At 35.8% G+C, this 12,472-nt stretch overlaps 1 protein-coding gene and 2 long non-coding RNA genes across 7 annotated transcripts in view; 1 reads left to right on the top strand and 2 right to left on the bottom strand.

Moving 5' to 3' along the window:
* LOC147871248 (uncharacterized) overlaps positions 1-1,099 on the bottom strand; it is a 67,004-nt gene extending 65,905 nt beyond the window's left edge. Inside the window, exon 1 of the long non-coding RNA XR_015532701.1 lies at positions 848-1,099. This is a non-coding gene — a long non-coding RNA (uncharacterized LOC147871248). The remainder of the gene's footprint in view (positions 1-847) is intronic.
* Positions 1,100-1,105: 6 nt separating this feature from the next.
* Positions 1,106-8,915, top strand: LOC147871247 (uncharacterized). The gene is made up of 2 exons (XR_015532703.1): positions 1,106-1,246; positions 7,122-8,915. It is a non-coding gene; the product is annotated as an uncharacterized LOC147871247 (long non-coding RNA).
* The window catches only part of tws (protein phosphatase 2 regulatory subunit tws), a 71,206-nt gene continuing 62,900 nt past the window's right edge, over positions 4,167-12,472 (bottom strand). For 4 of the 5 annotated variants that reach the window (XM_022075405.2, XM_022075406.2, XM_022075408.2 and 1 more), the window contains 8 exons: positions 11,999-12,164; positions 10,096-10,208; positions 8,992-9,169; positions 8,582-8,746; positions 8,042-8,211; positions 6,737-6,952; positions 5,671-5,853; positions 4,167-5,443 (listed from right to left, as the gene is read on the bottom strand). In XM_022075405.2, coding sequence (XP_021931097.1) covers positions 5,701-5,853; positions 6,737-6,952; positions 8,042-8,211; positions 8,582-8,746; positions 8,992-9,169; positions 10,096-10,208; positions 11,999-12,164 — 1,161 coding nt within the window. In that variant the 3' untranslated portion in view covers positions 4,167-5,443; positions 5,671-5,700. The remainder of the gene's footprint in view (positions 5,444-5,670; positions 5,854-6,736; positions 6,953-8,041; positions 8,212-8,581; positions 8,747-8,991; positions 9,170-10,095; positions 10,209-11,998; positions 12,165-12,472) is intronic. The other variant, XR_002544860.2, reaches the window with a different exon arrangement.

The raw sequence follows: 12,472 nt of genomic DNA, 5'->3' as shown, positions 1-12,472 counted from the left end.
AACTGCTACCTCAAACTGAGTTTTCCAGTAGACATGTTTCATTTTAGGAAGGAGCTGCTTGTACTTACTTTATTCCTGTAAAACGAACTCCATTTAATAAACTGAGAGTCCAGTATTAAACAAAAAAAAAACAATTTATAAATGGCACTTACTGACAAGTGGTGGTACGTGAAACGTCTTTCAATTCACATGGCTCACACTTTAAGCACCTAACTTTGTTCTGATAATTTTCTTTTGCAGAATTTTTAACAGTTTCCCTAATAGCAACAAGTAAACAGGACTTCATACCCCAAGTATGATGAATCTTTGTCTGTGTTCCCTTATCAGTTTAAATAATTACTAATTTTGAGACCAAGGAATTTTGTAGTTGTTCACTTTCTGAAAGGATTTTTGTTTATAAAAGGCACTAAATTTATTTTAAAAAAAAATTCTCAAAATTTAGAGTAGGCATGTCAACTTTTAACCATTCAGTCATCAAGCAAATATATAATTAGATAGCACATAATTTCAAAGAAGCAATTTTAATAAATTTCACTTAATATTATAATAATATTAACAGCTGTGACATAAATCATTAATAATCAGGCCTATAACAGAAAAAAGTGGACTAATAAAGTCTTCCAGGTTCAATGACATCCAGTTACATTCATTACTATTATTTCTTGCAACCTTTTGTCTGTCTTACAAACCATTTTCCTTCTTAAAGATATTCCAAATAGAGACGAACGCTTCTTCAGTCAAAGAAAATTTCCAAAACATAAATTTTGCTATCAAGGGTTTAAGGCATTTCATAAATTTAAGGTTAAGTAGACAGCAATGTTAAGTAAGTGTAAAGATAAATGCTAACCGTGTAGAGAATCCTGTGGTTTTCCCATTGCAAGTGTTTTCTTCCTCTTGATTTAATAAATTGGAACAAGCACATAAAATAATTATTATTAACAAGCTCACCACAATTTTAATTACTGACATCACCACAACTGAATTTTTTTTACCAGTAAAATCTCGAGCATACGGTAGATGGCATGCTGACACAATGACCTGGTGCTGGCATCTAGACCTTACTATGTTAACTACCGCTGAAACAGTTGCAAACGACAAGATCTAAGAAAAACAAAACGTAACACTGTTTTAAATGTCAAATGAATAAAACTATGCCTGTTCGTAGATACAAAGTTAAAAATACAGAATTCCTGGTGGAATTCATGACGCCTATTTTACTCTTTCACATACTTGAACTCACAGAATTGTAAGTATCTCATAATGCTGATTTGAAATTAAAAAATATAACAGAATTTACACACATAACCGCAACATTTTTAAGTAGCCTGTGAATTTCAGAATAAGACAACAAACCTATGTTTGTTGAAGTTCTCCTGTGATAGCCTCTGGTATGATTGTGCACTGAGTACACTCTTGTACTTCATACAATTTTCAACAAGCCTGTAAATGAGAATTGTGGACAAAAAAAAAGCCAGCATAATAAACACATTAACAAACATGACAGTAATTCCACAAGAGACTCCAAATGTCATGTCCATGGCAGGCTCACAGTTTATTTATGGTGTCTCAATTTTGATTTTGGCATCTACTACAAAACAACATATTCTATGACTGAATGTAGTTAGAAATAACTTTGATACTGTAATTGTGGATGCAATGTTGGTTGATCAATTCATCACATAATACTGCTCAGATGACTACACAAATGTCAAGCAACAGTAAACATTACAGGATCAACTGATCTAACTTGCAGTTCTTGAACAAAGATGACAAGGCTACAAACAGTACATATTTTTTTACCTATTGATCTGATACAAAATTTTAGTTGGAAATCCTAAAGGGAAGAGACCATTCTCAAGTCCTAGGCATAAATGGGAGGAACTATTAAAATAAATATTACGGAAATAATTTAAAGGCGTGGATTTATATAGCTCAGGATAGGCACCTTTGGTGAGGTCTTAATGATCATTCAGATGATATAAAAGACAGGGAATTTATTCAGTAGCAAAGCGTACTATCAGCTTCTCAAGAACATTACTCCATGGTGTTTGTTACTGATTTGCCATCAAGCATAAACATTTTTTCAACAAAATATTTCAAAACTCAATCCTCACTCACCCACACAATTTACATGCATGAAAATGCACTTAACAGCACCTTCATTTAATTTTCAGCTATATGGTTTATTCTATATTAATAAAGCAAATTATGTGTAAAACTGAAAATGGTAACGGGGAATCAATTTCGAAGTACTGCACAGAATCTCATACAACTGTAGTCCGTGACGGGGCCCTCATTTTTATCGAACTTCATTCATATCAAATCTTAATTCTGTTGTGGGGAACAAGTTTTAGTTATGGATCACAATAGTAACTGCAAATATTCTAATATTTACATTTGCTTTACACAATACAGAACAAAGAAAAAGCTCACACATCAAACTATTTTCCAGAATGTAATAAATTACCTGTTGTGCACATATCAATTACATCTTTAATGCATTTCTTTATTATGATCAATCAATTTAATTACTTTTTAGAACCAATTACATAATAGAATCATCTCTTATTAAAGAGAATGAAATGTCCTGTAATGGAAGGCAGAAACTACAGAAGCAACTGGAGGTTGGGACAGGAAAAGGGCATAAAAAATAGTCAAATATGAGAATGGCACTGTATTTATGATACCTTTAATGATTAAAAAAATAAATTAACCTAACCAATGTATCATCTTGAACTATACTGTATACCATACCTTAAATCGCCTGTTAAAGCGACTCATCTAAAATTGTTAAAAATGTGATGTCTCCAATTATTTTCATCATTGCTTGCAATGAAAACACTTCAGAATTTGAATTCACAGATAAATTTTGAGAAACTGAAGGTATACTAAACTCTTCAATCACGGGATTTTACTTCTCAAAAATTTACTGTGCAAAGGATTATACAAAAGCAAAGGGAAAACTTCCCACTTTTAATACTGAAATAAATAAATGAATAAATAACATAGCATGAAGCATAACCAAAATATAACATTAAATTTAGTGAATATCTTTGATTTTTTTTATTGTATTTGGAAGACAACTGGAACATTTGTAACTGGTCTCTCTTAACCTCACTTAGACTATTTCACTTTCAAATTATTTTTGTTTCTGCACATCTTTAACCTAAAAACCGAGTTTCAAAAAATACACACTCTATAACACCACTTACATTTTTTAAAATAAAAAGATATTTCATTCTTTAACAATACTCTCCTAAAAAATTAATGCTCCATTAGCTCAGATACCAAAAATCTTTGAACCCACCTAAAGACAATCCAGATCAAAAAAAAAAATTGATGGGAAAATATTTGTGATAGTCATGTTTTATTATTCCATACAAGATTAGAACGAACTATGCACAGTACACGCCCAGCTCAACACACGGCCACTGCGTTCTTTGCTTTGTTGTCACCAAACTCAAAATCTTCTAAGTTTACAACAATAAGACAGTGTTATTTGCCCACAAAATATCATATACAGGCTAGAACTATAATATACTTTCTACAATAAAAGGAATTCCACACATGGTAACTTTTGTTTTAGAACTCTATCACAGATACCTTAGTCAGCACAGGATGTCATCAACATTACTGAAAATGGTTCCTTGAATTTCTTTATAGCAACCGAGACTTAAGATTTAATTACAAGCAAGCTACCTAATATCAACCACTGGAAAATTTATTTTAATTTTTGAAAAATTTCACTGTAACCTAGCAAAGCGAATTCAACCGTATACGAATACCGTGTGAAGCAAATATGGCAATAAATATTTCATAATTCCAAGCCCCATGCATAACGAGCAATCTGAAAGTCTAACGTGCACTGCTCCAAGAAGCACGATCCTTAATTAAGAAAAACAATTCAGTATCAAAGGCTCTTTCACCTTAAATGTCTAAAAAAATAATACAAACAGAGCCATCTGTCAGTTTCAATTAAATGAGACTCATAACTTTAAGAAGGTAAGAGAGAAAAATCCCTCACAACTGGCATGTCCACAATATCTTCTATACTTAAATGATTACGTTACTTTATTCCTTGAAATGGCTGCCGAACGAACACGCGATACAGTGACTCCTGAATCACGAATAAAGGAAAAGGTATTATATCTATATGAGAAACAAAGTAATATTTGCTCGTTTATTTTCAATCATTCATCCGCCCAAACAGAAATGACAACGGAAGTAATGACACTCATACATTCTGCGTTACAACACAATTTGTGCATCATATAACACTCACACACACTCAACTCATACACACAACTTGAATATGAGCCCTTTTCATGTTCATGTTTTATGGTATCGTACAATTCTTACATTGCTATATTATTATATAATTCATGCAGCATAATTTAGGTGCCATTGCTCATTTGATTCAATTACATCTTCCTGTTATATTTTAAATAACTGATTATCCACCACGCTCAGTTATTTACTATTAGGCGTGGCACGCATACGCGGAAATAATCCGCGATTCCGACTTCTGCCACACAAACGAAGATCACGTCAAACTACAACTGAACGGGTCGATAGTCGGTAGCTCAAGTCTGCATTCGCTTGAAGTGATGGAAGCATTTTTTAAACATCAACTGTCCCTTATATTTAAATTCAATGCAGACCGATTCTCAACACTAACAGCAGCAAATTCATGCTACGTAAAAGCGGGGCAACAAATCATAAATAAAAAAAAGACGTCAAAGCACTGGGACTTCGTGTTGTTACTTGTAAATGCGTCGAAACTCATGTCCTGTGAAAAAGCTATTATTTTTCTACTAAAGAATTACTTTCTCCTCCAATGTCTTTTTATATTGTTCATATTCATTTCAGTTTTTTAACAAACTTCTTCCCAAGATGGTTATAAAACCTGTAGGTGCATCAAAGCACGTATACAATCAACTGCTTATTTTTTATGTATCCTGGCAAAGTTCTGGAAAAAGGATAAATAAAGTATGTATAAACTAAATGTAATGTTTCCTTCTAATAATGAATTGAGAATTTAATGATATCAATATGGCAATACGAAGCCCTACACATTACTTTTAAGAAAACGTGTTTTCACACTTTGTATTTACTTTTGAACGAGCGGTGCACGGCAGCAAAGGAAATATATTCTACCACGATGTATAAGCACTCCCCACGATTACCGTGATTCACTGTCTGCGACAGTATAAACCGTAACTGTTCGATCACAGATAAAAGGACACAGTTCTGGTGTTGCCATCAGATCTTATCACATCTGCGTCTCTACGGAGAATTCTTTAACCTCACATATCAGTGAGATTTGCTACTCGACTCCTTACCAAATGGGGCAGGATGTAGCAAGAAGAGGCAGCTTGTTCTCGTCTTGAGTTTCAATTTCTTAAGGCTTTCATGTGTCCAGTCAATAGCATTTTGCATTATACTGAAACAACACAAGGAAAATTCTACTTAGTTTTAATCCTGGAGCGTTATAATCGCCGATTATTTTTTGCCCTTAACATGACAGCTTACAAAAAGGTACTTACGAAAATCACCACACTGTACGTAAATGGTGGAAATCATAGCATTAGACAGCTTGCAACACACGACGTCCAAAGTGAGCAAGATTCACGGGCGATTCTGCACTTTGGATCATCAATGTTACCTTACCTGATGAGTTTGTTCCGCCATGCCTGTGTGCTAGAACTTGTCTTGGAAGAGGAACAGATTGTTTGTGGCCGCCACCGCGATAATATTTTCTGTGGGGTGCCACGCTGTATGCAGAATCTTTTTATTGAAGTCAAGGCAGTCCACACTGATCTCATCCTTCTTGCGTTTCCCCCCTGTACACACCTACACAAAATATTGGCAAAACAAAAATTTCTGAAAGAAGTATAACATCACCCTAAAAGATTGGAGAGGAAATATTGCATCTACAATAACACAGAGTGTTTCAAAAGTAGCTTTACAACTTGACGGCGTGTAAGTAAATATCTTTTCTGCTCTGACAAACCTATTTACAATAACAAAATGAACACAAAGGACTTCAGTTGTGTTAGGGGTAGCAAGTATGGTAATTTGAATCTTCAATTTTGACTGTATGCTTTTCTTAAGGTATTTTATGCAAAACCCATTTCTTTTCAAAAAACAAAGTAATCATCTCCATGGAGCAGAGTCTTTGAGAAGCTGTTATGTGCTCAGCTACTCATATTCCCTGCTGTTCGCGGAACCCCGAAGTTAACTATCACGTGCATAAGAGTCCAGCGCCACTTCATCCCGAGTCAGATGAATCCAATTCACAACCTTTAACCCCATTTCCCTGACATCAACTCCAATTTATACCTTATCTTTTCCCTTCAGATTTTCCAATCAAAATTTTGTGCACATTTCTCAATTTCCCCCATGAGATGCATATGCCCCCTTCCTTCTCCTTGATTTGTTCATTCTAATATCCACTTTCACAACCCTACAAAAACAACAGATAAATTAAATTCTGGTATAGATTAACCTTTATGTTTATAGGTATCAGATACTAGGGCAGAAGGTCCTTAACTGCATGGCAGCCTCCTACAACTTTACTTGACAAAACATAAGCAGATTAGTTTCACAGTGTACAGTATTATGTACGATTAGAACTGCGATAGATTTTTAACTACGATAAATGAACAAGATCAATGCGATACATAAAATCACAAAATGTTCAACACCTAGCCTTATTGACTGTTCTTGGACTTACTTTTCTAGGTTTGAGTATGGTTTTAGGTTTTGCAATGTCTCGCGAAGCCTCGAGGGTTGCATCTCTCTTTGTCGTGCGGTCAAACATCCTAAAGAAGTTATTGTATGATCCTGTCATAATGGCCGAGTCATTGCCATTCCAGCAACATTCAAATTTGTCAAAGATACAATCATTTTCATACAACGAACACAGCTTCGAACGCAGGTACTCATGCACCTGGAAAACAAGTTTTAAAACATTTAACAGCGATAAGAAACATACATATATATGCTTTTCAAGAATTCTGAATATAAAACAAAATTTGAGGTTTCATGGTGAAGTAGGTTGTGGTCTTCTGGGTTAAGACACACTGTGTGAACTTTAAATGCGGTTATCAATGTTTCAGAATGGCCTATCACCTCCATCTTCAGGATATCTCTTCACTTCTTCCCTGAAGATAAAGGTTCCTCAAAAATGGCGATAACCATCTATGGAATGCGCGCTGGTTCATGTCTCAGGGAAAGAAACTTCTCATGAGATTTTCGACCAGTGTATGGGACCAGTGCCAACCCAGCATCGTGAGGAAATTGGGGAGCTACAATGAGTAGCGTAATCCAGTCAGGAAAACTAGCGATGGCTGGGGGTTCGCTGTGCTGACCACACGTCAGCCTATATCTGGTTGGATGATCGTTCACCTCTGCTTAGGCATGTGAACGTGAGGCCAGCAGTCAAGCTAGTCGGCTTTGGCTCTCAGAGGGCTGTTACGCCACGGATTATTATTATTATTATTATTAGGTAGTACAGCAATTACTATTTCTCCTTTGCTGGACTCTTCTTCAGCAATTATGAGAGGAGAGAGAAAATGGAGGAAGGTTTAAGATGACTCGCTGATAAAGAGTCGTATATTCCTTTTCATCTTAGAAACAATCATATTCAGCCATAACATTAGTTACTTTCATTTCTATTTACAGATTATGTCAGTAACTGATGTCCATAAAAACATAAACGTGTGCGCAGCATAACAATATGGGCACGTTCACCAGAATTTGATCTTTGTGGATGGTTGGGGAAATTCCCTGGTGGGACTCTATTCAGTCACTTACAGAAACACATGCAGATATTAATACAAAGTGCCAATTACTGTCACCTAATTTAAACCAAAATGAGAATGTGTTAACAGATTTTCATAAAATTATCCAATATAAAATTTCATAAAAGTTTGTTCAGTAGTTCTCAATATGTTACATGTGGACAAAGTTAATGACACATTTGCACAACTTTTAGCTGTAAATGCGCCTATAAATTATCATATATAAATGTACTTACTGGATAAGATTCTATAGGTTTGGTCTCCATATGCAGGTCCCATACTTTGACAGACAGGTAATCTCTAGATATCATGTATCGACCAGAATTGGACAGCTTCACATCTGATATACTTGAGATGATCTCCGAGAAAAAACTTCGACTTGTCGGATCCTCAGGTTCTTCAAACACTGCAATTAGATGCAGACGCTCTCAAAACATTCACCACCAGTTTAGCGTGTTTCAAGTAGTCTACTAGAAGTTTACTGATATCTGACAGAGACAACAGGCATCCCCGAAACACTGACGAATTTCTACCAGACTACATGACACGACAACGAAGAGGATAGCCGTCTGCCATTTCATGCATTTCCAAACAAATGTTCAAGGTAGAAAGAGCTCTGCGATGTATCTGACAATGTAACCGTACAGATACTTAACGTCAACCCATATCATCCGTCCTCAACGCTGTGAGTACATCAAAATTTCACCGTGACATATCTGTCACCCAGAACTGACACTCGTGTCTGATATACAAGCAAAAATCATTCACATACTTACACTTTGAATGCCTGTCACAGAGCGCTGCTGCCCTCATGTCACACAGTCTGATTGTACCCTTACTGCTACTGTACACAAACAAATTGCACTCCACAGGGTGGAACTCTGCCGCTGTTATCACTTCAGTAAGTTCTTCCATGTTCGTTGGTTTTATGTCAACAATATCTGAGATTACTTGTAAGGACTAACTTTTACTTCCAAAAGGATAAGTTGCTACCAAAACACCCGGTGCAAAAAATGTGCATAATCAGACTACACTCGTGACTTCCGGTACAGTCCTCATACTTATTTAAGTATCGTAAAAAAAGATTAAAATAAAATGTATACAACCAAATGAAGACAAGTTTTCATGTTTCCTAAAATGGAGATTCCTGTCACCAAAACTGTCATAGAAATAGAATAAAGGATACTGAAACTCTGATCGGTGATTTCTAGATGCCAAAGATTAATCCGTAAATCATCTGCCGAGAGGTAAGTTTCTTGATCTGAATTGACACTAATGGAATTGATGTGATACGTGTGTGCATTGGCAAATATTCTCCTGGGAGATGCTTCTACCATTAGTTCCATAGGTTTAATTACTGGTACCTGGAAAAATGGAAAGAAATCACATTATATAAAAACCTAACCTTGTGCCCAAGCATCACGCCCTTAAGGCACGTAGGAGAAAAATACTAAATCAAAAGGGAAAACGCGCAGAGATAGAATAAGGAACACCAAAATTAGAGAAGAGGTGGGAATTAAATCACTTAAAACAAAGTTGGAAGAAAAACAACTGAAATGGTTTGGACGTGTTGTTTGAATGGCAGATGAAACAGTTTTTGGAAGCTAGAGTTGAGGGTACCAGAACAAGAGGAAGACCTATAAAGAGTTACTTGGATATTATTAGAGAAATAGGACAGGCAAAGGGGATAAGTTTAACGCAGATGAAATTCTTAGCAAGAGACAGGAAGGAATGGAGGAGGCGGACCGAGCAATCGACCCGACGCTATGAAGGCAAAAATCGGAGATGAGAAAGAAGAAGAGGAGGAAAAATACTTCAAGTTATGGCCTCATGACCCATCCATCTTTGCCTGTTACCTGCCCAGTGAGATGAAAAAATTTGAGACAGAAAACCTACCAGGCAGATTGCATCAAGGAAGGTCATGCCACAACCCACGACGGTGACACAGAATTACGCTACTTACAATTCCTTCTTGCTAACTGCACACACAGTTATGTCATTTTATATCTGCTGCTACCCTTTCTGACTTTGTCAATAATATTTTGCATTGTCTTCTCTTACATGTCTTCAATAAATACAGAAAATGTATGAAGATTTTATTTCTTACTGATTTTGAAAGAATAACAAACAACAGCATGAAATGCGGTACTGTGATATCTTGATCACTTTCATGCAGGTGTTGCAATAAAATGCATGCACTCAAATAATCTCTCACCACATTTTCAGCACAACTTAACATTACTGCATATCAACTACATGAGATTTTTAAAATGGCAAGGAAGCGATTCACCCGTAATGCAGTAACACATGATGGATCCCTTAACTGACCATTCTCTTCTTTGGTGTTGTAACCTTCAACCTTCTTGTCTCTTTCTGACACCTTCCATAATTTTATAGTCTTATCTATAAACAAAAGAGCAAATATAAGATGAAGAAATACGTTAAATGAGTCATCTGTGACTGCGGCAAACACCTTCAACAGTAAAAAATCATCTTCTTCTATTTCCATTTTAATAATGTTTATACATTTTCTAGCACCCTTTTACGGGTCCCAACTTTTCGTTGGCTTTGATCTATGGACATTTTGGTATGACTCCTTGGACGAGGGATCGGCCTGTCGCGAGGCCTCTACCTGTACACATGACAGCACGACACAGAAAAACGCGGACAAACATCCACGGCTAGAGTGGCATTCGAACCCACGGTCCCAGCGACCAAGCGGCACAAGGCCCACACCTCAGACCGCGCGGCCACTGTGGACCCCAACAGTAAAACATGAACTATAAAATATTTCTTGGGTTGTATAAAATCAAGACGTGTGGACAAAGTGATTGACCACTACTCCCATTCAATACCAAAAAGCACGATTATTCCTTGTCAACATTCTTGGTATCCAGACAAAAGTTGCCCACATACACGCTACATCGTCATATAAGACCCTCTAAATAGTGACAAAAATAAGTGATAAGGGCACAAGAATATGATACCAGTATGTAATTTATGGCACGTTTCCTAATAACTTTATGCAATCAGCAACCTTGTACACTTTTTAAGTGTATCTCATCTAGACCAAAAACTACAATTACCTGGCACCCATAACATTTGCCAAAGGCTTCTTCTAGTATGTTGCATAAGTACCTTTGTCCATACAACAGCAAGTAACTGACATTAAGATAAAGATATTCTTTCCTCTGTTAAATTTTATGGGGGAAAATATACCATAAAGCAAAACATGGAAATATTTCACAGTATGTACTAAAACATTAAAATATACGTATATGGAAACAATGATAACAAACAGAAATAAGGTCCATGATTAAAATCCACAACAGCATGGATCTAGAAAGTATAAAAGGGACAAATCATGCAAAGAACATAAGGGAACACAACAACTAGACTGTCTGTACATACAGTACCTCAGCAGCGATTACTTGGTCAAGTTACTTATGCAAAATTCTTTTGGATTTCCTATTTACAGTTTACTAAAGGCCAGAAAACCATTCAATGCTGTAAATAACAGTGTCTCTGTAAATCAATTTTTCATCACACTCTCCCACTTATTGCCACACATCTCTCTTTTATGGTGCCCCAATGAAATTTTACGACTTCCCGGAAAGAGGGTGGACGGATTGTGGTGACTTTGAGGTGAGATCCGACACTGTCCTGTAAATTGTTAAAATCATAACTGGGATCATGTTAGTATGTGAAATAAATCTAAAAATTACTGTAAATGCCTTCTTTTCAATATATGAGCATTTCCCCTCTTCCAATAGTCCAGATAATTAAGTTCACTCTATTACAGCACATAATGTATGCATAATTTTCCTCAAATCATCACGTCATGATCAAAATCTCAGAGTCTTAATTTATGAAATTAATCTGTCACTGAAAATATAGGTACAGGATTAATTGGTAACAAAAGACAGTTTACTGTATTTATTTGCAAAACCTTCATGTTATCTTTCACCTGCTCACGTTGGAAGTAATACCTGCTGCCGTCCCTTCCCAACTATGACAGCAAAACTTATCACTGATACCGTCTTTCAAACGAGTGAAACGGGTGAAATAATGCATGCAGAGATTATTTTTTTCTAATTTCACAACAAAATATATGGGAGCACAAATGGTGAAATACAAAATTATAATACGTAGTCTGACATGTAAAATTAAAATCTCTGGAAAATTAATCATACCATTAGTAGATAATAGAAAATGGGCTTGATTTTTTCTCTTGAGCCACCTTATCTTGTTAATTTTCTCCTCAATCTCAAGACTCTTGAGGTAGTCAAATTCTGGCTCATGACTCTGGAACGTGCTGTATACATTGTATTCCCCTCTTCGAGGAATGCAGTTCTTACTCTAGAAAAACAACAGATGCAAGTGTGATAATATTTCTGTAACCACTGTAATTAATGTATAAGTAGCCAAACATTTTAATGCCTGCACTTTATTATTAGATTATGCATGAATTCAGTTCACATTCATCATTGGCATTAATGCTTATAATGCTTGTTGTTATAAAATAACAACAAAACATTCAATGCCATTATAGCATCTCCCTTAGTGGGAGTGGTAACCATAAAACTTCATCTGAGGTGGCTAATGGTCTAATTATAACATAAAATTGCCAGAAATATTTCTTACTAAATTACAAACACAATTTAATA

Source organism: Zootermopsis nevadensis, unplaced genomic scaffold, assembly GCF_977971745.1.
Source record: "Zootermopsis nevadensis isolate Lab colony 2312 unplaced genomic scaffold, Znev_1.0 Znev_ptg000061l, whole genome shotgun sequence".
NCBI lineage: Eukaryota > Metazoa > Arthropoda > Insecta > Blattodea > Termopsidae > Zootermopsis > Zootermopsis nevadensis.
This window is presented reverse-complemented; position numbering and strand designations above follow the sequence as displayed.